General features: G+C 40.4%; 1 protein-coding gene across 2 annotated transcripts in view; it reads left to right on the top strand.

Moving 5' to 3' along the window:
* Positions 1–26,982, top strand: part of MEGF11 (multiple EGF like domains 11) — a 217,581-nt gene that overhangs the window by 135,535 nt on the left and 55,064 nt on the right. For both annotated transcript variants that reach the window (XM_076348090.1, XM_076348089.1), the window contains 3 exons: positions 20,150–20,270; positions 21,888–22,051; positions 22,456–22,558. In XM_076348090.1, coding sequence (XP_076204205.1) covers positions 20,150–20,270; positions 21,888–22,051; positions 22,456–22,558 — 388 coding nt within the window. The remainder of the gene's footprint in view (positions 1–20,149; positions 20,271–21,887; positions 22,052–22,455; positions 22,559–26,982) is intronic.

Below are 26,982 nucleotides of genomic sequence, written 5' to 3'. Positions count from 1 at the left end.
CAGCATGTTCCTTGTCAGTCACACTGTGATTTTAATAGATGAAGATCTTTTAAAATGTTACAAATGATAGAGCAATTTATGTCTTTTCTGAGCATATATGGCAGGTGTCTTTTACCTGAGCATCAGAAAGAGCTTCAGACATTCTGAGGTAAACAAGCATTACATTTTATAGACGAAATATAAAATGGCTGAAGAAATCAGCCAAGATGAAACAACAAAAGTTCAGAATTAACGATTGCCAAGTTGCAGCAGAAAGTATTAGGACATGGATCCATGTGTCCAGTCCTGCTACAGCTGGGCATAATGGAACTCTTGCTAGTAAGTTCCCTGGTCATCCATATATGAAGCACCTCTTTACTTCAGGAGCACACCATGGATGAGATCTGCAGGCTACGTTTAAGAACTTCCTAAAGAAAAAAAAAATATTTTCAAGAGAGAATTCCACTACAACTTCATTAGCAGTTGTCTTTCTGTAATTTATGTCCTTAATTTTACATGATCTGTCCCTACAGGCCTATCTGTTTTCTATACTATTATAGTAATTATTACTTATAATTACTAAGTTTACTAGAAATCAAGCTTCAGATTCAAAGACGTTCCCAATATTTTTAGAGCTTCCACTGACATTTAGGAGCCAACTAATATGTGCAGCCTCCTAGATGAGTTTTACCCTGTATTGTTTTAAGTTACAGCTTCAAAATGAGATGAATAAATATCTTCAAATACTAGGGAACATGAGATGTGATCTTTGGCCATGTTGTAGCTCTTTTGATTTGCATTTATGAAACATGGTGGACATCGTATCAGGTAGCTTTAGAAACAATGGGAGGGGAATGGAATGTTGAATCTGGACAGCAGAGCAGCCATGTCCTACCATCAGTGCCCACTGCAGTGTTTAGGGTTTTCTTGAAAAAATGTTGCAGTATTCTGCAGGGGCATATGCTGCTGTCATCTACAGGGGAAGGCTGCACAGCTGTGTGACAAGATCCATAGTGTGGGAGTCCTATATGAGATTAGTGGGATGCTAAAGCCTTTTTAGCCTCCCCCACTTTTAAATCCACACCTGAGCTTGTGATCGCCAAATGTCATCTCCAGAACTGTGGCATTGGAGTTATGGCTTAAAGACACTTTTGTTCTCTGCTTCATGTCAACAGCTGAACCTGAAAGTTGGAGCTTCCATCTAATTTCCAGGGGTTCTCTCAATGCCCGGTATAAACAGATTTATTTAGGTGTGAGGGGTAGGACTGTCAAAAGCATCTATGCAAGACACTAGTACGTAGAGATGTAAAAAAAAGAAGAAAAGAGCTTTGAGCTTTGATTCCCCACTCACTTACACTAACAGGAAACAAGAATTTATCTTCTCTATACAGTGGTGATACACAAGTATTAATATAAAGTGGAGGAAAGTATGAAGGCAACAGCATGTTAGTAACAAATGCAAAATAAAAAGATACCAAGACCCTCTTTCTTATCAGGAATGCTGTTCAAGTTTCCAGCACAAAAATATTTTGGGACCCTTTACTGTACACATTTAAAAAAAACCATAGTTTGTCCAATATATATTACTCCAAGACAGTACTATTGCAGGCATGAAGCCTGAGAAGTTCCTATTGCATTGCTTCAAAATAATATTTAATCTCATAATAAAGAGCTTTCTTACATTGACATTTAAACAGCTTGGTTATTGAGGATAGCTCTATAATCACTGAAGCATATTTAGGCATTAGTATCATTGCTCTCTCATAATATACTATAATCTCTGGCAATTAGTCCATGAGGGGAAATAAAGCCTTGAAATTGCTAATTTATTACCTCTGAAGCATATTTGTCATTCGTATGCATGCCAGATGACTCGAGTTGCAGTGGTTCTTTCAAATGCTAGAGAACACAGGCTGTAAAGAAAACTTGACAGGAACCTTTACTTCCTACCCTGGAACGGCGGTGTCCTGCCGAGCTGCTCTTGCTGTACGCTCCATCGTCTAGGCAGGGAGGAGGTGTCAGCACCGCTTCACGACGCAGCCTGCAGGTCATGTGAAAGACACTGTGGGGCCAGAACCCTCTCAAGGCTTGAAGTGGCTTATCTCAGTGACACACTCAAGACCAGACTTTGCCTTCAAATATGCATGCCTACCTCTTGCTGAGGCAATGGGGAGCTTTGCCTGCGGGTAGAATTTTGCCCTTGAATTCAGCTAGCCTGCAAGCGAGTGGCGCGACTGTTCATGAATGCAGGATGTCTCTTTTGGCAGCGCTGACAATAGGGTGATGCGAATACAGAACTGGGCAGAGCTAATTATTCAGAAAAGCCATAAATGAATCCCTCTTGCTTTTTCTAGCATGAGGCTTGGCTGATGCAGCTACAGTGTCAGGAATTTTGCCATATGATTGGAAAGAACGAAAGTAGGATCAACATCTTACATTTTACAGAAACATTTGATCTACACATGATTTTATATAGCAGAGCAGACTGAAGGGTTTCTAAGTAAGGGGGAAGGAAGAGGTTATGATAGGACATGGGATATAACTGCAAAATCTAACTGCAAAGGCAGAGAGGTTGGACCCATAGGACTTTTGTGTTACTGGATGCCTAGAAAATATAGTGACCAAGAAATGACAGTCTTTTCCTGACAAAGCACTCCTCCAGCCCACTTCTTTTGCACAGATGGCTTGTTTTTTAACTGTGCCCTGCCTCAGCTGTGTCAGGGCAGCTGGGCAGGGTTTCAGAATGATTCATCTGCAATCGCAGCCAAAACAGGGACATTTTGTTGGGATGCAGAACAAGCCATTAAAAACACAAAGCATCTGGTCACCTTTATTAAATGTATTAAGTAGGAAGGCAGCCATCCCATAGGTTGACATGTACATGAGCAGAGCACTTAATTTTTGGAAGTTAAGCAGATTCAAGTTTTAAAATAAAAATGTACATTGTAGCTCAGAAAATAATACATTATTTATTAGCTGTGACATTTCCAAAAAATCAATTGCCAAAGATAAATATTGGTGAGCTTGCAGTTTTGGATAGAATTTCAAAACATTTTATGTCTTCTTTTTTTGATGAATATTTTGGGTCAGACTCAACAACCAGATTTGCACATACCTAGCTCTGAAAACAAATTACACTGTTGTAAAGATGTTATTGGGTACCAGTACAGGTTATTTGTGTGAGGTTCTGATATGACTGTGCTCACACTAGGGGATTGCACTATTTTAACTGTGTGGGTGTCTAAACCACAGTGCAGACACTGTGTCTAGGTTTGACTGAAGAGGTAGCTGAGAAATCCAAGTGATCCACAATCATACCCAAAACAGCCCAGTTCTTGGAGGCAACCTACAGGACAATAAAAGTGGGATAATAGGAGCAGATGAGACACAACAAAATCTTCTTCCCCAAAGTCACAGAGCATGTCTAGAGCTACTCCTTATATGCTCCAGCAGTAGAGTCCACACTGCAGGCCTGTTGGAAACCCTGTGCTTATTACATCTCATATGTGAAGGGAGGATAAGGGTTGTATAATTTATTTAAGATGATTGCAGGGAATCATGATGATAAACATGCCAATAGGGCACGGCCCTGAAACTGGTATTTTTAACATGTTTGAGGATTGCCTCTCAGTACTCATATGATGAATTGCCAGTGATGCTTTTCTGAAGAATGGTTTTGAAAAACCATTCTGCTGCCATCTCATTTGTGGCAAGAAGGAATCTGATAAACACACAGGGAGTACACAAAGATTAGCCTTAAAAAGTATAGAGGGAGATTCTTGACTGGTAGAAATTGGATCCTTACTCCCACATGCAAACAGTTGCTCCTTGCAATAAATTACTTGGATGCAATTATGGGGGTGGTGAGAGGGGTTATACTGACTTGTACCTTCCCCTCCTTTCAAATTCTGCTTTAAGATGCTCTCTTACAAGCCCACTGAAGTCAGTTGCGCAGTAAGGACATAAAAGAAATCAGGATTTGCCCTGTTCTCTCTTCTTTTGTTTTTGGTTCATTGAATTTTATTCCTGTAATTCAATAAATGTGGTGGAGAAGACCAGAGGATATGAATTAAATATGACAGGAGACCACAGGAATCCTGACCTTCTGTCTCACAAGAAAATCTTGAAACCAACCCCCTGCACGTACCTATCAGCGTTCTAGATACTGAAATCATTATAAATGCTGTTGAAATACAACTGAGTTCACCTTCTCCATTGCACAGCTAATTGCAACTTTCTTGAAAACAGTAGCTATCTAGAGACCTCATCCTGTGATATGCCTTTGTTTCTTTATGGATGTTTTGTTTTCTTCCTTTGAAAAATGGATTTAACTTCAAATGCTTTCATTCTGTCTATCGTGGCAAGGAGGTATGTAGTTAAAACATTTCTCAGCCCAAGACACTCTGAGAAAACTTTAACACTAATCTATGGAATGTGTGGTCAGCTTTTACTTCGGTGGGCACTTAGGTCTATATTTCACATCTAGATGACAGAACTTGTATTACTTTAAAGACTTCATCTATTTATGCTGCAATTTTTTGAAGACATGTCTGCTTTTATTGAACCCTGCACGCTGGCAAGCAAAGCTAGCACTTCATCACCAAAATGAAAGAATTCATTTTGACGTTTTTCTATTCCTTGACTATATTGGTAGATCCCATACAAGCCAATCACAGTACAGGAAAGTATGGGAACTATAGGAGTGATGACCTCTTACTAGAAGGTTTTTCAGCTTTTGGAATGTCACTTGGATTCCCTAAGACTTTCCAAGATATATCCTAGTACTGTGCATCTATAGCCATTTGCATCTCCTGTTGACATTGCATCAAAATTGCATTTTAAAAACATAATAATGCCTTTCAAATATATCCTTATATAAGTGCTTATGTATATATCTCTCTGGCTGAGCTCAGTGGGAATCTGTGCACTTAAGGACTGAAACACAGGCTTAATCTGGGTCTATAAATCCATAATTTTGTCTAGTTTGCAGAGTTTCTCAACATAATGCTTTCTCTACCACAGGGGTACAAATTGCTTTCAAGATTTACATGTACATGCCTGCACATCAGAGTAAAAGTCAGCCCCTGTAACACACAATAAACAATAGCTCGAGCACTTAGTAAAAATAAATGTATATTATAGTGCTATAAATCTATTCAAATGCATAGCAAATATATAACAAACTTTGTAACAGATAATCTCTCAGTCAGTACAAACACCCAAACACACAGTCTCAGGCCAGTCTTAGTCTGCCCCATGCCTACCCAGTGAGTAAAATGACCAATTTACTCTTCTATAGAAATGAGGAGGACCATAATTTTGTGTTACCTATAGAGGTCATAAGGAACTTACAGGTCCAGTCTGTTGAGTATTCCAGCCCCACTGGCTTCCTTCTGGTGCATACAATATCTCTTGTTCCCTGAAGAAAACATACAGGAGAGAAAAAACAGTCTTTCCTTCTATATTAAAAAAAAATTGAAGCCTGCTCCCCTGTCCTACACCTTTAAAATTCTCTCTGTTGTCTAAAAGAAAAAAAAAGTAAATAGAAAGGAGCACCTTATCTTATCTTCAATTGAATTTTCCCTGAAGGACCGAAATCCCAGGTAGGTCTGGAGGAATTTGAAGAATCGTTGCCTGTAGGTGTTTTCTAAACACTCAAGGTTGATAAATACAAATTTATCAGAATATTCCCTCTCTTCTACATATTTGCTTTCATCTTTATTCTAAATGTATCATCCTTCACTACTTCAGAAGGAAGCAGGAAAAAATGAATGAGACTTCTTTGTCTTATAAGCCCCTGGTTCAGTAGTAAAGTTATTTTATAAATTTCACAAAACTCTTAATATAAAAAATGAACCTAAGGTTGGAGATAGTGGATCTGTTTTGGGGGCTTTAACTCATTTAAATGATCCGTTTCTCTTTGAGATAATTCCAAAAGAACTTCAGTGGAAGCTCATCTCAGAGCAACAGGACACCTCATCAAAAGGTTTAAAAAGAAAAGACGAAGGGAAAAAAATCTTCAATAGAGCCTGTGTCCTTTTATCCTTGATTTACCGAGCATATCAGTTACCCCTCTTTGTTAAGAGCTCTTTTCATTTATAGGTATAAAATAAATTCAACCATTTTATCAAGATGTTCTTGTTACCAACCACCAGTATAAATTTTACTTGCTGTAGGTGGGGAAAAGGTTTTCTAGCACAGCAGTTGTCCAATTAACTGGAGTATTACAGGCAACAGAAATAGTTTGCCCAGTCTCATTTCATGAATTACCTAGATGCACAAGGAAGATGCATTTTCTTCTCACTGGTTTCCTATTTGTATTCATAATCCAATGTCTCAAAACCATTGTGAATGACTAGCAGTAGTGGCAATGGGTACACAAAAAGGCATCCATACTGTGCAGGGGGGTTTGAGCATAGGCTATAACTGGGAATGAGTGAATTATTAATTAATAATAAAAGTAAAACAAGTTGTCCTATAAGTAGTGGAGCTAAAAGAGCCCTGTTTTCCACAGATTTCTATCCTTATCCCCCCTGGCCTTTCCTACCCCACTGCAGTAACACTGTTTCTGTCAGGTCTCCTATGACACTTTAGCTAGCAAAGGACACTCACATGGGCTCATGGACCTCAAATTCACATAATCCCCTCCCTGCATAACCAGGTTAAAAGTACCATGCATTGCATGGTACATGCAATGTACCTAAAAAAGAAAGGACTTTGCCTGAACAAAGACTGAATATTAAGTCATGACATGGAAGAAATTGATTCCCGTGCTCACAGCCTTTGAACTCTCTCCTATTTATTAGTTTTTCCTTTGTTTCTCCTCAATTATTCAGAATTTCTTAGTAGACTTCATTTTAAGATGTTCAGGAATATCCCTCTGCAGCCATGACCAATTCCCCAGCTACCCTTGAAGTAAAGAGACATAGACAACCGGAAAGGGAAAACCAATCCAGGAGAACTATCACTGGTGATCCAAGAAGCAGTGCAAGAGGGAAAGTCCCTGCTTGGATACAAAGAGAGTAGTGGGATGTGGCTGAAGAAACAGCAAAAAGACCTGGCAGTTTCAAAGTGTTCTGAACAGTTTGAGAAGATTTTATCAAAGTCAGCAAGAAGGAAATGCAGTCTCTTTGATAACAGATATTGATGTGAGATTTAGGTCTGGTGGTAAAGTGAAAGACAGGGATATGGGAAATTCAACTATAATAACTTTTAAAAAATGGAAGATGTAACTGTGCCCTGGGAAACCATGGTGGGAAATGTTAAAAATTATATTCACATGGTGCTTGAAAAGTGGATAAAGATGAAAATGCTATTAATTGTGAGACAATCAGTCACAATAACACAATCAGGTCCTCTATACTAACTATGACTGCATCCTAGATCCCCCTTTCCTGGTTCCGATCTCTGAGGAATGCATTGTCCTTCGAACTTGCGTTTTCTTGGTGTTTTCTACATGAAGATAAGTCTGAAAACTCATCTGATAATTTTTTCTAAGCTTACAATTTGCTTCACAAGTGGATGTGGAACAAGAAGAGGGCAACAAAAAACCACTCAGTTCCATACAGCCTAAATAAGAGTGAGCTGGAAAATTGTTCTTGAAATGAAAGAACTGTCACTTTCTAGTTGTACAGAAGTTCTTCTGTCAGCTGGGCTGCATGTTGGTAGGTCTGAGTTGTTAACATAAATCAAAACGTCTCATACCCAATGTTTTGGTACATTCCTCACATAAATAGAGCTGGTCAGGAATCATTAGTACCTATCAGGATTTTTGCATATTCATAGACCAGATGAAAACTACCTGTGAATTGCATCTAGATATCCCTTTTCATTGATGACCTCTGAGTTTTCTTACTTACTTCTCTATGCATACAAAAGTACATATTTATGTGAGTAAAATGGCTGTACTTTCATTTTTTTTGTAGGCCATTGGGACTAATAACAGACTATAAAGTTTTGCATCCCTAGGCTACTAGGTCTGATCCAGGTCAGTACAGATTGAAAATTATCTTCTCTTGGCTGTGCAGTGGCCTGCATGAAATGACTTTGGTCTCAGTCCAGCTCCTTGTGGATCAGTATGTACATCACAAACCCCATTTCTATCAGCAGTGACTGGCAAATTTGCTGGCACACTGAGCCATTTTACCATTTTACCTTCACAAACCATTGCTTCAGGTCAAGCTTGGTGGCGTGGCTGTGTGATCCATTTCAAAGGCCCTGTAGGACTTTTTCTGAGGACAAACAGCACAGGTACTCAGAACTTTCAGAACAGCACCCTTCATGAGCCTTGCAAGCCACCCAGATTGTACTGCATCTTTCTGAAATGGCAGGTGCTTTTCTGAAAAGTCAATCCACTTCTGAGATGGTCCTGCCGCATGTAGACTAGGAAATGATGAACATCACCTCAATGCAAAGAAACTGGATGTGGGCTAAAACCAGTATTTCAATAACAGCTCAGAAATGGATTCTTCTGGCTCTGCTGTATTACAGGAGAAGATATCCTACATTCAGATCCCAATGGGGAAGATCATTAAGGGGGGGCCACCTGTGTATTCCCAGGCTTTCAGACTAAGCCGCTCCCCTATTGATTTTTATATCAATGAACCAGGTTCTTGCTGCCTATTAGGCTTGTTGGTGTTCTCCCCCCGGAGCTTGGGTTGACCAATTAGACTTTTCTGCTGGAGCACCGGCAGCCACAGCATTTAGGAGCCTGTGTTTTCCTAAAACCTGACAGTGTTCATGTCAGTGCCTGGCTGCATGAGCCGTAATGAAGGGTCTTCTCTCACTTCAGGGCATTTGTTTTATGCTTTTGAGCAGGTGAAGTATTGTACCGGAGTATTTAACAAGGTCACTGGATGCACAAGACACAGTGGGTCTCCCTCAGTTGTGGAAACTGCATCCCTTTCTTTGGATTCAACAGAATTTTTCAGACCCTTTTATGAACTACTATTTCATTTTGTTTGCTCGCTCTCTTATCAATGTACAAGCTCCAGAAATTGTCTGTGACAGCTCAAATTCTACTTTGTCAGCCCAAGTTTACCTGAACACAACTGCTAGGTTCGGTAGGATTGTCCTAGACACACAAGAGTGGAGTTTGTCTCAGTGACTGCCTCTACTAATGAGAACTTATTCAGTCACACACAGTGTCTATAATTTGATGAGAACTGTGAGCAAGTCCCAGGTCTCCTCCTCTTTCTTCTTATACTTACTTTTACTTTTGGGCTCTGCTGCAGTTTTATTTACCTGAATAACTCCAAAATTTTCATAAGTGGGTCCAAAGGAACCAACTTCATATAGAAAGCCTGAATGCCTCTGCCTTTGTTGCTAGTTGACATATTTCCTGTATTTTATCCTTAATTGGCAATGTGGCTATGTCAAATTGCATTTCCATTCCTGTATCCTCATTCAGAAGCAGTGGAGCTCAATATTCTGTTCAGACTGAGTTATTTGATCTGAATTTTGCAGGGGAATAAACTGCTTGCCAATAGCAGTGTCTCTTTTCATCTATTAAGCTTCTAAATGTATATATCTTTATCCACACTATCTGTGGATCTATGCATTAAAGTGTTGGTAGCTGACTCTCCTAGTAGTTCAAATTGCAAACTGACTTCATTAAAACCACATAAGTATAGGATTTAAGTCACAGGTTAGTTTTTAATTTTATTTTCTGTCTAACTATACTGTCAAAGGAAAAGACTTTATCCTTTACAGTCAGACATGTATAAATGGAAAAGCCTGGTGTGTTTTCTCATGCCAAAGAGCAACTGAAACTTTACCAGATCTTGAACTCTTTTGTTGTAGGTTTTTGGATTTAGGAATATCTGTGAAAGTTTGAAGGGGATATCTATTTATCTGCCTGTGTATGATTGCCAGGTTATTTACCAACTTTTCAGAAGGTACATCGCAAACCCCATTAGCTTAAAGTTGACATACCTTTTCTTTTTTAGATGCTTTCTTTTTTTGCTTTGATCCTTTCACATGTGGATCATGCAGCTCAGAACCAAGGTCAGCCGCAAGTGTTAGCATCATCAGCCCCATACTTGCATATTTTCCATCCACATATTGCTGCTTCTGTGGCTTCAGTACTCTTAGCAAGAGACCAGCTGAGGATACCTGCTGTGTACAGCACATTTAACTCCTCCTGGACTCAGTCCATCCAGTCTGTGTGAACAAGTTTCAGGCATGCACTGATGTACTGAACTTGTTTGGCAGCTTCTGCCACAGAAGGATGAAGATGCAGGTCTCAGCTAGTGACCACACTGGCGAGTGCAGACAGTGTGCGTGGTAGGGAAGTTTAGATTTGGGACTATGCTTGGACATTACCCTTAATTGTATAGTACAGCCGTAGAAGAATTCTAAAAGAAAGTTTGCAAATAATGCAAAACTGTTGGGATTGTCAAATATAAAAACAGTAGCAAATTTGGGGAAAGTTTTCATGTTACTGAATGACTGGGTAGGTTGAAACTCAGTGTTCAGAAATGCAGAGTAATAGACGATGGGAAAATAGCATTAAGTAAATACACAAAGGGTGAGTTCTAATTTAATTCCTACCATTCAGGGAAAGAGATCAGGCAATCACAGTGGATAGTTTTCTGAAAAACTCAAATGAGTGCTCGGCACCAGTCAAAAAACAAACGAACCCAGAGCACCAGATAGAATCGTTAGAATGATCAGGAAGAGAACAAAACAGGATGGAAAAACCATTTTTGTGGTATTGTATAAATCCATAATATATCTAAACCTCAAATTACTGCATACAGTTTGGCTGATTCCTGCTTACAAAAGATATAATGGAAGTAGCGAATGGTGACAAAGATCATCTTTTATATGGAATAGCTTCTATACAAAGAGTGACTTGATAAGCTAGAACTCAGCTCAGAAAACAGATGGCTGAGGAGGGATACGATAGAGATCTATGGAACTGTGGATGGAGCATAGAACATGAACAAGGAATGGTTATTTACTATTTCTAATAACACAGGAGCAAGGGGCAACCAATTAAATTATTGCACAGCAGGTTTAAAGACAAAGATAGTGCTTTTCACAGAATGCGTAATTAAATTGTGAAATGGCTCCCATAAAATGAGAATAAGAGAGAGGGATGATTTTGCTTAGAAAAGGGGTCACCGAGGGTAGAGGTCTCTTACACCATGGGGGAAGGGGAAGAAGGAATGCATGTTTGCTATTTATCACAGTATAAGGAGTTTCCCAATTAAAAATCAGACAGTGGATTTGAAGCGAACAAATAAAGATAATTTTTCTCCTTTGTATCTATAATTAAACTGTGGATCTTCTTGCCAGAGGATGTCATAGAGTCTGAAAGTATAAATGATACCTTTTATTTCCTGTTTTTGTTAATGTCCTTTTTGCAGAACTGTTCAGACTTGTCAGCCAGAGCCGAAATTTATTACTGCAAAAAAGTCAGGAGGCCATAATTGTTCCACAAGGTAGATCTTGGACTGTGCCACTCAGGCTATGTGGACAGAGCAGAAACCATCTCTAATTTCCAAAGATACTGCCATAAAATAGCTGGTGCAGAATTGTCATAGCCAGCTCTGAATTCTCACTCTGAAGTACACTGCACTGCACTGAAATGCTTCTCCGTATTTCCAAATGGCTTAGGTTTCTGTTAGCCACTGATCTGTTCTGCCCAAATCTGGGAAAGAAAATGATGGAACTGCACAGTGTGTTAAAATCTTTCCTTTACCATACTGATAACTCCAATTCAGACGCCTCCATTTAACAAAGCAGAGGAAAACAGCTTTTTTTGTCTTTACCAGTAGTATTCAAGGACTGTGATTTAGTATTTTGACATACTTAGCTGGCTTCTGTCCCACAGTTTGGACACAAGTAGCTTGTTGAGTATATCATGAAGAGCAGATGTACCAAGTGTATACTTCTCTGGCATGTAAATACTTTCCACTAACTTGAAATAATGCACATTATGCCTGGGCCATTTTACCTTTTGGGACATTTAATTGTGATATTTGGGCCATGTTTCTTTGGAGCATTTTAGAATAGCAGCTGATCAAAGTTGATTATAGTAATAGCAATGAGCCCCACAGATGTTTGACTCTTTACAGCTTCCCCAGAGTTAAGTTTAAAGTATTCTGAGAGTCTACTCCGTGCCTCACCTGAATAAATCTGCAGTGGCCTTATTCCAGATTTAAATTGCTTTAACTAAACAAAGGACTTGGTTATCCAGCTGGCCCCATAATGTATATTAGTAATCCTTCTGATAGAGACAATTGACCTGCCTTGATAATATATCTTCCCATTAACTAAATCTAAACCCATGTATTTTAGATATTTTCATTTCCACCTGAAATATCTGTTCCATAAACAACCTCCCCAGCTCCACTGTGAACAGAATTAGGAGTTTGTTTTTGTATTGTGCCCTTATGTAGCCAGCTGCTGGGGCTGGCCGAGCTCTGCACACCCATCCGATTTAGCTGAACACTGACCTCCATCATGTTTTTTGAACTGTGCATGGCTATGTTGCTTGTACTCCATTACAGGCTGCCTGTGGGAGGCTGTCCTCTCAAGTATGATGCGCCATCTCGCCAGATGAAATGTCCCGAGGAAATGATGTAGGAGTTGTTTTACCCAGTCTAAATCCAATCTCCTATTTTTGGAGAGGTCCCTCCTGGATAAGTGTGTTTTGTGATATTTTATTAGATGAAAAGTGCTGACTGTATAAAAAATCTTGTTCAGAGGTTGATGATCATCTTTTTTACTCTCCACACTACTTTCCTTGTGAATGCATTTAATTATATGATGCTGTATTCATTGCCTCTCTGACACTAAAGTGCTCTGCAGTTAAGGCCTAAATACTAAACCAGGCAGATATTCAAGCGTTGTAAAGTTAGTCTAGATTTTTTTGCCAGCAACAGTGCTACACTGATTTACGGGAAGCTGGGGGGAGGGTGCTATCTCTTGCCTGCTCTCTTTATTGAATTCTCTTTCTTTTTTTTAATGCCCATATTTAGGTGGCTTGAACAGTAGGAATGGATTTTTTTAATTGCAGATAACTGACTGATATTGGGCATATTTTTAGTGCAAACTAGAAAACTATTCCCTGGTGGTGAAGGGTATTATAGTGCTTAGTGACAGAAATCCAACTCAGGTTTGCTGAGTTTTAGTATGCAAAATCCAAATTTTTTAATGAAAGTTTTATTTGTATTTGTTTTCGTTTGATTTCATGGAGGCAAAAAAACCTCACAAAGCTAGAATTTGCTGCCTTTATTCTTACAGAGTACTGCTCCATTTCATCATCAGTTTTATTGTGCCAGATCATTGTTCCTTTTGGATGTATGAAGCATGTTGGAGCTAAGATGCTGGAGGACAGGAGAGTGGTGAGATTCTGAGCACCCTCCGCTTCAAAAGATGAGACCTATCTTGCACACAGTGTCTATTAGTTTGCCTGTGTGGGTTTACTGTATGTGGATCATGGGGTGCATGCACATGGAAGAAACCCTCTCGGTGCCTGGAATGAGGGCACCCAGGGCAGCTCTGCTGCCACCAGTGCTGTCAGTACAGCTTGCCACCGTTACCTCTTTCCCATGGGTTCGGGAAAGGGACATATTCAGACAGGAGACCTCAGGGCCCATGCCCTGGATTCCCAGTTTGAAAGGACCCTGAGCCAATGTGCAGTGCCTGACTCCCTAGATGCACAGATCCTTGCATCCTGTACAATAAATCCCTCACAGTTGGGATTTACTGTGCTGGAAGCCATGAGCACTATGCACCTAATTCCAGCTCTACATATGCATACATGGTGTCCAGACTGAAAGGCTGCACAATCTTGACAGGTACAAATTATTCTCCAGGTAGCCAAATCCTAATCAAAGGTTTTCCTAAGCTGTGGCCAAAGGCTTCCCAAGGTGCCTGGTCAATGTGATGGGGAAGGTCCCTTCTGGGAAGATGGATGGAGAATTGTTGCTCTGAAACCTATACAGCCCAGGGACCATAGGCTAAGTACTCCTTTTTTGAAATAGAAATAACCCAAATATACTGCTAATGTATCTCGGATCAATTGTGAAGCTATGCAATGGGAAACAGAAAAACCCAGGTGGGGGAATGAGAGGCTTTAGGGCCCCAACAGGACAGAAATGAGAATCTGGCCCAGGTTCTTCTGTGGCCTTACTGAGGAAGTAACGTGTTATGCCAGTAGCAGCCTGTAGCAGGCCACAGCAAATATATTTGGGTTTAAAAAATAGGAATCCACAAAGTTCAGCCAGATTTTGTACAAACAATTTGGAAAATAACAAACTACAGTTTTTGGTAACTTTTACTCCCCTCACAGTCAGTGCTCCCCACTTCGCTTTTGCGTAACAAAGGCTTTGACTATAACTAGTAAAATGAAATTAAATAGTATTTAATAAAGTACTGTAAGTACTTAAAATTAACATTATCTATAATAATTTTACTTACTAATCTCTTTATAAATAATAAAGTTTCCATTTTGTTTGTGTGCAAGTTTTGCTGATTACTTTTGATCAAACACCAAATTTAAGAATTATTATCAGGATGACTAATTTTGAACTTGGCATTTACTGTGAAATTTACTGTATGAATTAGCATATTAGCACAAATTCAGAGGTGAAATAAAATGCTGACATCCATTTGTAAATGTTTGTAAATCCTTGTAAGATTATAGGGAGCAAAGCTGCAAGTTCCTCCCACTCCCAAAGGTTGCTGTGCTTGGTCCTTATGGCATGTCCATGTTTTCCAGTATGCTCAGAGGACTGTGATGCCACTGAGGCGCAGATTGGGGAAAGCTTTGCAGATGGCTGTTGGAAGTGCTTTCTGATTTAATGAAAGACTTCGGCATTCAGGACTGCCAATGGTTGTGTCTTTGAATGAGTCATGAGCTGTAAAGTCACTTTTTAAACATAAGAAAGCTCTTTCCCATCCTTTCCACCTTACCCCATCTTCTCCCATAAAAAGGGCAAAGGGAAAAGGAGACTGAATAAGGTCATCAGTGATTTCATTGTGCCATTTTAGATGTATATCAAACCCTAGCATAGCTACATCATATAAAGTTACAAAGCGGGTAAAGGAACATTTGTCAATTCTTAGTAACAGTGATTACCTGCAAACTGAATGCTTGGCTTGTTCAGGGCATGAGATCCTCCACCAACCTTTTTTCTGCGTTTTATCATTAGCACCAATAATAGCATCTGCAGGGAGTAATTAGTAACACCCAGAGGGGAAAGGAATTCTGCCAGAGGACATCATTATGTCTGGAAAACTAAAGATGCTGTATGGTAAGGTCATGAATAAATTGCTTGAGTCTAGGGTGGAGGAGAAGACCGGTAAAAGTACAAAGTTTCCTACTGCTGCTAATATGCTTATGAAGAGCACATTAATTTCCACTGGAACACCATTAGGGAAATTAGTTTGTTCTGACAGTTTGTGTTGCTGGATACCATATGTTTACCTTGAGGGAATGTTTGTGGAGAACCACTTTGGGTTAATTGTAAATGTCACAAATAAGTAAATATACAGAAGTGTATTTATGATCTGCACCAGTGCACAGACACTGTGTACCAGCACACTGGTGTGCCATGTAATGTGTGTGCATATAAATATATACTTTTATGTACCAAATCCATACCAATCAGCTTATCTGGACACACAGACATCAGGTACAAACAGCACCTGCATTTTGTCTTTCTGATCTGTTTATCATTACATACATATGGCACTGCACCATGCCCTTCTTTCTATTTAATGCCTGCACTGTGAGCTCTGAGAACGGAGCATCAAGCTTCCCTGTTGCTGGTGACAGGTGTTGCACCTCTAATTCATCTGGCACAAAAAAGCCAAGGAGGGGGAGAGGGAGGAAATCACAGACCGTGTTAAAAATCTCACATTAGTTGGAGTCACATTACAGATTACCAAAGGTTCAAATATGTTGCCTTCCAGTGTTGTCAGTCCCCCACTAATAATCTGCACAGGAGTTGAGGATTTTCAGCACCTTGACAGATTAAACCTTAAGAACACTCAAACAAACCTGTCACATAGGTCTTTATCATGCAAACTTGAGGCCACGTTCAATAACAGCCCTGTTAGCCTTCTGCATTGCAGAGGCCTTGAAAAATTGATTTTCTGTTTTGCCACTGACTTCAGTGGAACCAGGCTTTAGCCCTCCAAGGCAAATTTATTCCTGTGTATTGTAGCTACTTCTGAAATTCTTAATTTCACATCCTTAAATAGTCAAACTTTGAGACAGACCAGGTATGGGTGCAGACTTTGCCGGGTGTTGTTGACCATTGCTGGGTTATTAACTCCCCTTTTGGTCTGGGATACCCTTTTTTTTCCTTTGAAAATGCATTTCACAGATTTAAAGGCCTGATCCAAAAGGTACAGAAATAAATACAAATCTTTGTATTGAACACTGGAAAAAGATTTTAAAGGGAGTTGGTCATTGTTCACAGCAGGAATGTATTTTTAACAGAAACAAGAAACCTAATCTGTTAGGGCAACATTAATCCAGGGAAAACACTTTCTGAAGTGTCCAGAGCTTGTTAACACAGCTAACACCTAAGGCAGCAGTGTGTCTTTAAGCTCTACTAATATTGTACAATAATAATTTTTGTGGAAGAAAATCTTCCCCTCTCCCTGAACAGAAACAAGACATATTATTGACTGCCATCCGGAAAGATGTATGCTCTGGCCCTCGTGAGTCTATTAATATTTGATGCTGATGGATGTGAGCTGGCAGCCTGAGTTATTAATGCAGTTTGGTTCCTTGGACCTAATCCTCAATGCATAGGGGAGGATTAACAATAACAAGAACTGTATGCCCAAACCTCTCCTGGTGCTAGAAAGGCCTGTCCTTTAGTTTCAGCAACAATTAGTATTTCTGAAGTACTTACTTAAAGGTATGGAAGGTCATATAGGTGGTGTTAGTTACGTTACTGCCACCATTCATTTTGATTTAAAGCTGACTTTTTAGGGTCCCCCACCTGTATCTTTGCTATGTTGGGATACTCCCATCAGTTTTGGATTTCAAACAAAAAAAGGCTCACTTTTAGCTTCTGAGCAGCTGTGTGGAGATGTGGGACACCCTGTCCTTGGTTGTACTGAGGTGCCCTCTCACAGACTGGGGCCTGGGAAGGGATAATGCAAAGCAGAGGGCAGGAACGTGCTGCTTCACACATGGAGCGGGGCATTTACTGGAGCTGGCCCCACATTCCACATCCCATAAGGAGAGTTTTTCATTGATTATGTCAGCGTCAGATTTGGCCCCTGAAATTAAGAAATAATACATTGGATAGATTTCAGGGGTATATTTTGATAAACTGGGCCTTCTAAGTGAAAATGATGAAGAAAATGAAGCACTTTTGAAAGTTTGTGATGTCCATATGGATCACTGTCTTGGAAAATAGAGACGTAAAATACCAAGTTATTTATAGCTAGATTTCTTAATATAGCTTTAACATTTTCAGGGGTATATGTTTGAATTAGCTACTCCTTCCTATCATGTATGCCACATCCAGGCATTTCACCACTTTCATTAACCTCCCAATCTTAATAGAAAAAAGAATAATCAACATAAGGAGCACAGCTGTTGATTAATTTTACTAAATAGGATAGAAATATAAAGTACCATATTGCAAGAGTGAAGATTCAATACACAACATTTGAAATCAGTTTAATAGAATATATAACTCATTAACAACTGGATAGACGTATACTGCAGCATTATTCACTTGGGCAGGTGGTGAGAGAGAGGTGGAATTTACATATCTTTAACAGTACCTGAATGCATTTAATTTCATAGGTCATTCTCCCAAATCAAGTTCAAAATGCTAATAACAGGGTGTGCATGTATAATTAACAAAATCTTAGAGCCAGTGCTATAGTTCAAGTGCATTTTCCTCTTATGTAATTAAGAAGTTAAATGTATTTGGCAGTTGTCACTCAGAGAGCTCTGAAGGTCTCACTTGTCAAACCCGGGGATAGAAATCTCATTAAGCCAGTTAGTTTTTCAGTTAAGGTTTGTTTGCAAAGTGCATATAAGGTGGACAGCCAGAACGACCAACCTCTGTTAGTCCATAAAGTATAGTATATTAAAGTAAATGCCAAAACTCAAAGGCATGTTGAATAAAGATGAACCAGCCTGATGTTTAGCTTGTATACAGTACCTAAGTCTACAGAAAACTGGTGAATCCGCACCAGCCTATTGTGCACGTGGCCAGGGAGAACTTACTGTATAACACGAGCTGATCTGCAGACACAGAGAGTCAGCTGAGGAACTGGAAATCCACCTTCTGCTTCCACCTGTGGCCTAGATGCTGTTTTAGTTAATCTGGTTCCCAAGGGGATATTTTAGCTCCGCATCACTCTGTTCTACTTTGCTTTTCAAAGGAATTTTCTTTTACTTCTAGATCACTAGTTCAAATCCAGATAAGGTCAGTTGTCATAGAAATTATTAGCAGTACCAGTAGTTCTGTGTTGTACATGAAATGAGTTGGGAGTTTCATTCACACAAGATACGGCTTTCTAAGTGGCACTAATTGGCTATCTAATTGTCACACACAGGAGAAAGGCAGAGAATTGATTAGGTGTGGAGGCTGAATGCCCCTCTGCCATCCTGCTCGGCTCTGGGTTCCTGTAGCTCATTCTGCAGGCATGCTGGCAGGGTAATGAGGGGCAGCATGCTTTGGATTTTCTGGCTGTCAAGACAGCACCTTTTACTGCCAGGCCTTTTCAGGGCAACTTGTTTTACTCCACCAAGGTCAAAGATAGCATCTTTTACAAACACTGCTTTCACTCAGAAACCAGAGACTTGTAGGATTTACTTCTGAGCAGTACGTATTTTAACTGTTTCTTTTACTTCCCCCTAAAACAAAGTTTTTAGTATAAAATAGGATGAGTCATACTGGTGCTAGGCAGAACTGCTACAGCAAGCATGTGGGGGTTTATGGTGCTCAGAAATCTGTTCATATTTCCTTTTACTCTTTCAGTGTCTGATGCTGTGATATACAGGCTCCTGGAGGTACTTGCCATGGCATAGGGAAGCTGACATTTTGTGCATTTATCTCCTGACAAATGGATCCTCCTATCAAACAGCGAAGCCTCTCACCTGCAAAAACACATTTTGACCAATATCTTTTCCCCTGAGCTATGGTATAGGTCACACTGTGCCATGTAGTTACTATTTAACTTTGGAGTAGGATAGCTTTCTCTGACATAGAACTAAATTATTAAAGTTTGACTCACTGAAGAAGTAAATTTAGGAGCTAATTTGTGATGTGAAAGTCAGGACTACACATAGAAGAAAAAGGAGCAAAAATACCTTGTATATGCTAACATACGTAGACCCGACTATGGGACTCAGTAAGTAGGTTTAAAGGAATTGTGCTCACATTTTAATTCCCTAGTTGTAACGGATGAACAATATTAGTAAGAACTGTGTCTCTCCTTTCAGCCACACAAGCTAATCAGTGCATACAGTGTACCGTAATTTACTGTTGAAATAGTCTATATTTCTGTAACATGTATTTACTCTCCTTTCCCTCACTTTCCCCCACACCTAAAGCAGAAATAGGACCGTGACCGTCTGTTTCTGTGTTCCGCTCTGTGTGCCTCCTCCTTCTGACAGACTCATCACTCCTTGTTCAGCGTTCTTCCTAAAGTCACAATCTCATGCAAATTAATTGCAAACAAGCGCAGGTACCAGCTACGCTTCAAAAAGGTCTAATGCACCTGCCATGTAGTTTTCCTCTCTGCCATTCTGTGGAAGATGAGCACATACGAGATTCTTTAGCTTTTTAACAACCCTATTCTTAGAATATATTTTCCAAGAAATGCAGAGCAATCTTTGCACGGTTTCAGACTGTATGTTTTGTGATTAGTGTTTCAGTAAGTGATGTTTTGCTTAATGATCTAACATCTGTTCTAGGAGGTTTGTTTTTGTAACTTCCCCACCTCCTGCTGAATGAATGCCAAAAACTTGTCCCTTTCCTCCAAGTCAATCAAAGCACTAATTGCATCATAATCATGGGAAGCAGCGGTGACTGCTCAAGTGCTGAAGACTCAGCAATCAACTCATAACACTCTGTTCACTGTTTCGAAAGAGAAAGCCTCCCTGTGCAGAGATGGGAATTTCCTGCAATTCAGATTTCTTTAGCTGACTCTGACTGTTTTTGGTTTGCAGGGAGATGACTGCACCATTACCTGCATGGCAGGAACCTACGGTACCAATTGCTCATCAGTCTGTAATTGCAAAAACGATGGTGCATGTTCCCCTGTGGATGGTCTGTGCTATTGCAAAGAAGGTAAACAAAATTCAGATTTAACAATTGTCTACACTTTAGCATCAATGCTTCTCCCCTTTTGAAGTGGCACAGCTGTGCAGTCAGTAACTCCACTATTTTCTTGTGCCTGTCAGTAATTCTACAGCCTGCCCAAGTATCAAAACTCAACAGGGCCTTGACTGTATGTTTTGTCTCTGCCCTGAACAGGGGCCAGACTTAACTACTCTGCTGCAAGAACAGGTCACAGAACTAAGTGTGCTGGCAGAGCCACAGCTCTTCTCCAAAGGAAATGCAAAACAATCCCCAGACTATTGGGGTTTTTTCTCTATCACTTTGCTGCCCTATTTCTCCAGGACTCAAAAGCCCCTGTTCTCCCCTGTATGCCTAGACTAACACAACTGGGCAAGGGAGCAGAGGCAGCCTCCTGCCTGTCTTTTCTTTAGCCCATTGCACTGGGCTGTGCCCGGCCGTGGTTATCCTCACCAGACCTGACCCTGACCTGCAGACTGCCTGCCTGTCTCGACCTTGGACTGGTCTCATTCCCATAGGCTTTCCTGGTGGTCTGGCCTCCTAGCCAATCCCAGCTGCCAACCCAACGCTTGGGGACTGTGGGGTGGGCCCCGGCTGTCCACCCTTGTTGCCTTCCTCAGCTCCCCATCCTTGCTGTACCCTGACACTGTGACACTCCAGCCATGTGCAGGTATCCTCTGTCCCCTGAGCTGGCACGGGGTTGCAGGATGTGGCTGTCCTTTGTCTGGGGAAACAAGAAGTCTTGCTTGCTCCGGAGACTGTCTGCAAGACTAACCTCTTTTCCTCCCACACATGTGTCCATAATTCCCTTATGTGCCTGGTAGTGAGCATAACCCATGTATCCAGTAATCACTTGAGAAATCTTGTACCGCTCCATAGCACAGTACCTCTTACATTTCCCGTGTAGCAGTGCCTTCCCCCAGAATACCAACATGAGCTATGCCTGTATGGCATACATAAGCCCTAAAACAGAAGTGAGGCAAATAATGATAAGATCTGGCATTTCAAACATGAATTAATGGATCACTGTAGAACCCCATTTAATGAGGGTGTATAATCCATGAGTTACTGCTCAACTCCATTACATACAGCTGCAGTGTAATGAAAGCCATTGTACAGCTGGTAGTTAAGATTTGAGCCTTAATGGTTAGAAATGATGGCCTTGGTCTTTTTTTAGGTGTAATAGCTTCTTTATATTAAAAAGCATTCTCAAAAAAAATATGAGGGAAGAAACAGGCAGCATAGAATGGCAAGTTTCTTGCATTCTTACTGATCAGCAGGTCTCCAGCCTGCCAGACAGTACCACACTCTCTCTTGCTGCCCAAGCAGTTCCCAGAGAGGCATCAGACACCTTAATCTGGTAAAGAGCGAACACAGTGATACCTATATCGCCCTTCTGTACGTATAGATGCTGGTAGATGAAGTTGGGAGGTCATTATTAAACGGTCAATCTTTGACCCCATGATAGTCTTAATTTACACAAAGATCGGGAGGAAACTGGTCCTAGAATCAAAGAGCTACAGTTTGCAAGCTGCCTTTCTTGCTGTCTCTACCTTGCTTTTTTCATGAAAACATCCCAAATGCTGTTTGTCTCATATGTTTATTTAGGCTGGCAAGGAGTGGATTGCTCTATTCCATGTTCAAGTGGAAGTTGGGGTCTTAACTGTAACCAGACATGTTATTGCACAAACGGAGCAGCCTGCAGGCCAGCTGATGGCTTTTGTCTTTGCTCACCTGGATGGCAAGGGGAGTACTGTGACCAGCCATGTCCTGTAAGTACAACTAGGATGGTTATGCATCCCCTTTAAAGCCATAGTCCACATAGCTCTTCTAAATGTACAATAGGTCAGTATCTCATTTTGTCTATGCATATCTGAAGGAAATCATGTGTAAATAACAGATTGGGGTTCTAGCAGTCAAGTAGATGTATTATACTTTGCATTATATTTTATCAGAGCTACTGCCGTGTTATCTGCGTTTTCTTGAACATCATTTTTTAAAGTAATTCCTCATTTGGTTCTATATAGAAATGTTAGGCACTGAGTTGTTTCTATCTTCTCTGTATGTTAATTTAAAAAATGCGACTCAGCATTAAGAGGGACATGGTAGATGATTTTGCACATTTTAGAACAAAAAACTGATTACTGAGAGACTTTTTTATTTATATTTTTGGAAGGATGGAACATATGGTCTTAATTGCAGTGAACGTTGTGACTGTAGCCATGCGGATGGGTGTGATCCTGTCACCGGTTACTGCTGCTGCCTTGCGGGCTGGACAGGTAAAATTAGCAATTATCTTTGTAAACCTTGGGGGTTTTGTTGTTTTGGGGTTTTTTTGGGTACTTGGTGGGTTGTTTTGCTTTGCTATTGCATCAGTTATAGCACTGGACTTGTGACTGCAAACTTTTAAATAATAGATTGAGAAAAGATCAGCTGAACTTACCCTTATTTAAATCACTCATGATGGTGACAATAATTGGCATTCATTAAATTTGTATTCAGATTAGTTGAAGATGGCTCCAAACCTGGAGCCAGATGTTAGCTTTCTGTAAAAAGAATCCTCAGGATGGATACAGATCATCTGGAAATCCTGCAGAGTTTTTCTCCTTGAATGGCCCTTTCCACAGGGGTGCAGTTGTGGTATGGTGAATCCTAGGACCATCCTACCTAGGGATGCAGATAGGTGTTTTCTGAATGCTAAGAGTAATTACAGCTGCTCCATCATACAAAAGCCAGTTTTGTCACAAAACCCTGTCTTTATGCTTTTCCCATTTTCCCATGCTTCTTATCACACAGAAGGGTAGTTATGGAGAGCAGATTAATGCTGGTTTGACAAACAGTTCTCGTGATTACACAGAAGCAGAGAGGAATATTCAGTGAAGTCGGAGAGTCCAGGCTGGAGATCTCAGTATGATCAGACCTGCACTTGACTCCATACTGATATGTCTCTTTGCCAGCTTTTGACAGCTAGCATAACAGCAGCGGGGGGCAAGTTATTGACCCAACCAGTATTTCACACTTAGCTGCCTAAAATACTTGTTAATCTCCCTCAGCTCTCTGTAGAGGCCCTGGAGGGAAATAAACTTATATTCTTGCCCATAACTGCAGAACCACCACTGGCACTGACAATCAAAATGCATTTGTATTAACAGCAATTCATTTGGAAAATGCAATTGTTTTTTAAACAAGGACAGGTTGGAAGAACGTAGGGAGCAAAGCAGGCTGATCAGGCAGCTAACGTTTGGGATACTGTCACCTTACCTCTTCATTTATGCTTTAAACCAGTGCATGCCTTCTATTTCTGATGGAGAGAACATCACCACAGCAGCTCAGCTCCTAGAAGCACGAAGTAAAAGCAATGAAATTATACCGAGAACGTACAATGGAAAAAATCTTTTAAGAATTAAATAAAATGCAAAAATACAAAGTTCTACACACTGCTTACAACAAAGCTACTTTTCAAAGATACTGTGCATGCATCCCTGAAAAGGGCATTTTTCCCACAAGAAAATCCATTTTATAAGCTCACTAATATCCCTTCCTCCAGCTTGCATTCTTCACTCACTGGACTGCATTCATCTTTCTTTGAGCCTCTTTACCGTCAATATATCCATCTATCAGGCTTTAAAACTCTACTGTGCATTATTGATGATCATCAGAGAAACAGTTGGTAGGCTTCCCTGTAGTCATTGTGAGTTTCTTCAAGGGAGAAAATGGTTTTTAAAAGTACAGTAAATTAAAGAGATATATTTATACACACGTACTCTAAAAGTTTATTACACATCTTTCTGGATGTAGCATTCCAGAGGAAAGTGCAGAAAATGTACTTTGCAGACAATGCAGACTAAAGGTGTGGCTTTTTCTCAAAGGCATTTGCAATAAATACTCTGTACTTACTCCCATGCACATCTGTAAATGTACATCAAATGCAGATACAAATTACTCCAAGTAAAGGTAAGAATACTTTCTGTGATACCCTTCTTTTTTTAATTTCCATGTTGGGCAAGACAAATGTGTATTAACTTGCAGGGGACTTACTACAAACTAAGCACTTTATCCTTTAATGTGTCCCTGCAGTTCTGGAACTCCCTTCTTCAGGATCACATTTCAGGGAGAAAAATATGTTAGTATTCGAGACCAGGTTGGAGTTGAGATGATGACAGGGCCATGTAAGGTGTGCACTGGAAATGTTGATAGACAGACAGAGCCAACGTGTGTTTTGTCAATTCTGTTTCCAATTTTTTTTCCACTTGGCTTAGCACCAGACACAAGGATAAATTCTGCTCATACTAGTTTGAAAGTATGTAATTTAAGAAACTCTTCAGCTAGATAATTATATTTTCATATTAAGGAGTATGCCATCGGTGAAAGATTAATCTTATCTGTAGTTGTTGTGAACTGGGCCATGATGTATATTGCAGTGCATTTTATAAATATAACATGATAAATAATTCAGGCTTAAATTTTTGCTTTCTGAATTTGGTACTAATTAGGCATGGCCTGAAAAAGATCAGAAAAGTTCAGGATCATGCAATGTCTGAAGGTTTTCCTGCCCACTCACACCAGACAGAGAATTCACATGGCTTTCTGATCCTAATAGCCACAAAACTTCATCTGAAACAGCATATTCTGTATGTTCATCCCACACATGGGACTCCCTCTTGATGTCAGTGTTCTATGTAAAGATCAAGGGGAAGATTGAACCCATTTTCTTTAAAGTGATTTTCAAGATGTTACTGATATAAACCTTCAGAGACTGGTAGATGGCAGGAGCATGGAGGAAGACTGGGAAAAGAAGAAAAAAGGCACGTAAAGAGTAGCATACAATGTAAATTAATGGCAGTCTACCATCCTTTTGCTATGTTGTGACTGCCACCCATCAAGACTATTATTCAGGACAATGCCCTTCCGTGTGTACCAGCTGGGGGAAGGTAATTTTCAGGACCTGAGTGTACCCGGCAGAGGGGAAGTTGATGAAGAGATTCCCACATATCATCCAGGAGATCACAAAGCTGTGCAAACCAGCTGTATGCATAAATAAGCACACTGGCAACAAGCTGCTTAGAGACATGTACATACAGTTTCCATTAAGTTCAGTGGGGAATTGCACGTGTGCAGCCAAAGGCAGAAGTTAGACCCTGAGAAACAGATCAGATCTAAAGATGACTGTGCCCTGCCATTATTGCTGAAAATTACCCAACAAAGTACACAGGCACACTGTATCACAAATGGCTTTGTAGATAGCATGGCAAGTATAACATTTGTGCTTAAAAGATGAAAACCACATCGGCAAAAGGCTCTAATGTGGTACAAGTGAAGTGAAACTTGTTCAAATGTGGGCCAAAATCAGATCGGTGACCTGCTGACGCAATGCAGAACTGAATTTTCCTCCACATGAAGAAAATGTCAGATGCAACAACACTAAGGGCTCAGCCTTGCACTGAATGGAGTTCTCCAGCGTACACCAGTACTGCATACGCATAACCTCACATATATAAATAGTACCCTTGAAATCAAAAGGAGATGTGTTCATATCTATTGCTAGGTTAAAAAGGAAAAGTGTAGCCCCCAGCAGGATCAAGTCTTGACTGATTAGACTGATTGTTTTCTAAAGATTAATAAGGGTCTCTCTTACTCCAGATCTGCCATGCATTTTAGATACATATCGCTTCTGTGCTTGCAGCTCTATGTTTGTGTGTATGTGTGCACACAGATACCTTAAAGCTCCCAACATACTAGTCATTTGTGGAAGAGGTATTATTTTGTGTACATTCAGGTTAAAATGGAAATGCTTGAAAATGGAGTGCTTCGGTGCTAATTGCATTTGGTTAATTAGGGATCTTGCACACACTGAATCCGCAGAGAGAATGGAAGTGCAGAAAAGCTGCATGGTAGAGCATTTCCTGTAAGTCCTTCGCAAGCAAACAGGTCCTAGAGGAGCAGGCATCAGTCCCATCTCACCCAGATGCAACCTCCTTTTCTGGATGCTCAGTGACAGTGATAAGGTCATAAACTTCAATTAGGTTCCTCTTAATAAATAACCTGAAACTGGACAGAAAAGGACCGGCTGCCCTGGTAGCCTTGCTGGGTGGGTCAGAAGCTAGGGAGAACATGGGGAGGCAACGTTCCTCTGTTAGGTGTAATGCTGCATGGCTCTGGAAATTACAGCTCCAGCTAAGCCGTATGGGTTTTGCAAGCTGAACTGCAAACCCCATCAGCTTGGTTCTCTCTCCTCAAGGTGGCTGCTGGCAGCATGTTTCATACCAGAAATGGCTTCCTCATAGATACCAGCTAGTTATTACTACATAGCCTTTAGTTGGTTCACTCAGTACAACTCTCAGTAATGAAATTGGTCATAGCTGCTAGCCTGTCCTCTGATTTCTGGAGGTGCTCCCATTGAGCTTGACCTGAGCCAGGTTAGCAGGACTCTCTGTGAAGCCAGAGGCAGCCATTGCTCATCCTGTCTCTAAGACCTGAGTCTGTCCGTTTTCACAGTCAGACATCCCGCTCGCAAACAGATTACAGAAAGGGAAGCCACAGACCTGGCTGATATTCACAGCAAGCTCATTTTCTCCCTGTAACGAGTCAATGTGCTTCAAGTTAATTGTGGCAGTGTGTATTTGTTAACCTTTCAGATACTACAGTGGGATTAAATAGGAAGCGATCTGCAGGGGGATATATTCCATTCCTATAAATGTTAAGG

This window comes from Aptenodytes patagonicus, chromosome 10, assembly GCF_965638725.1.
Source record: "Aptenodytes patagonicus chromosome 10, bAptPat1.pri.cur, whole genome shotgun sequence".
Taxonomy (NCBI): Eukaryota; Metazoa; Chordata; class Aves; order Sphenisciformes; family Spheniscidae; genus Aptenodytes; species Aptenodytes patagonicus.
Note: the sequence above shows the minus strand (reverse complement) of the source record. Positions and strands in the feature narration are given on the sequence as shown.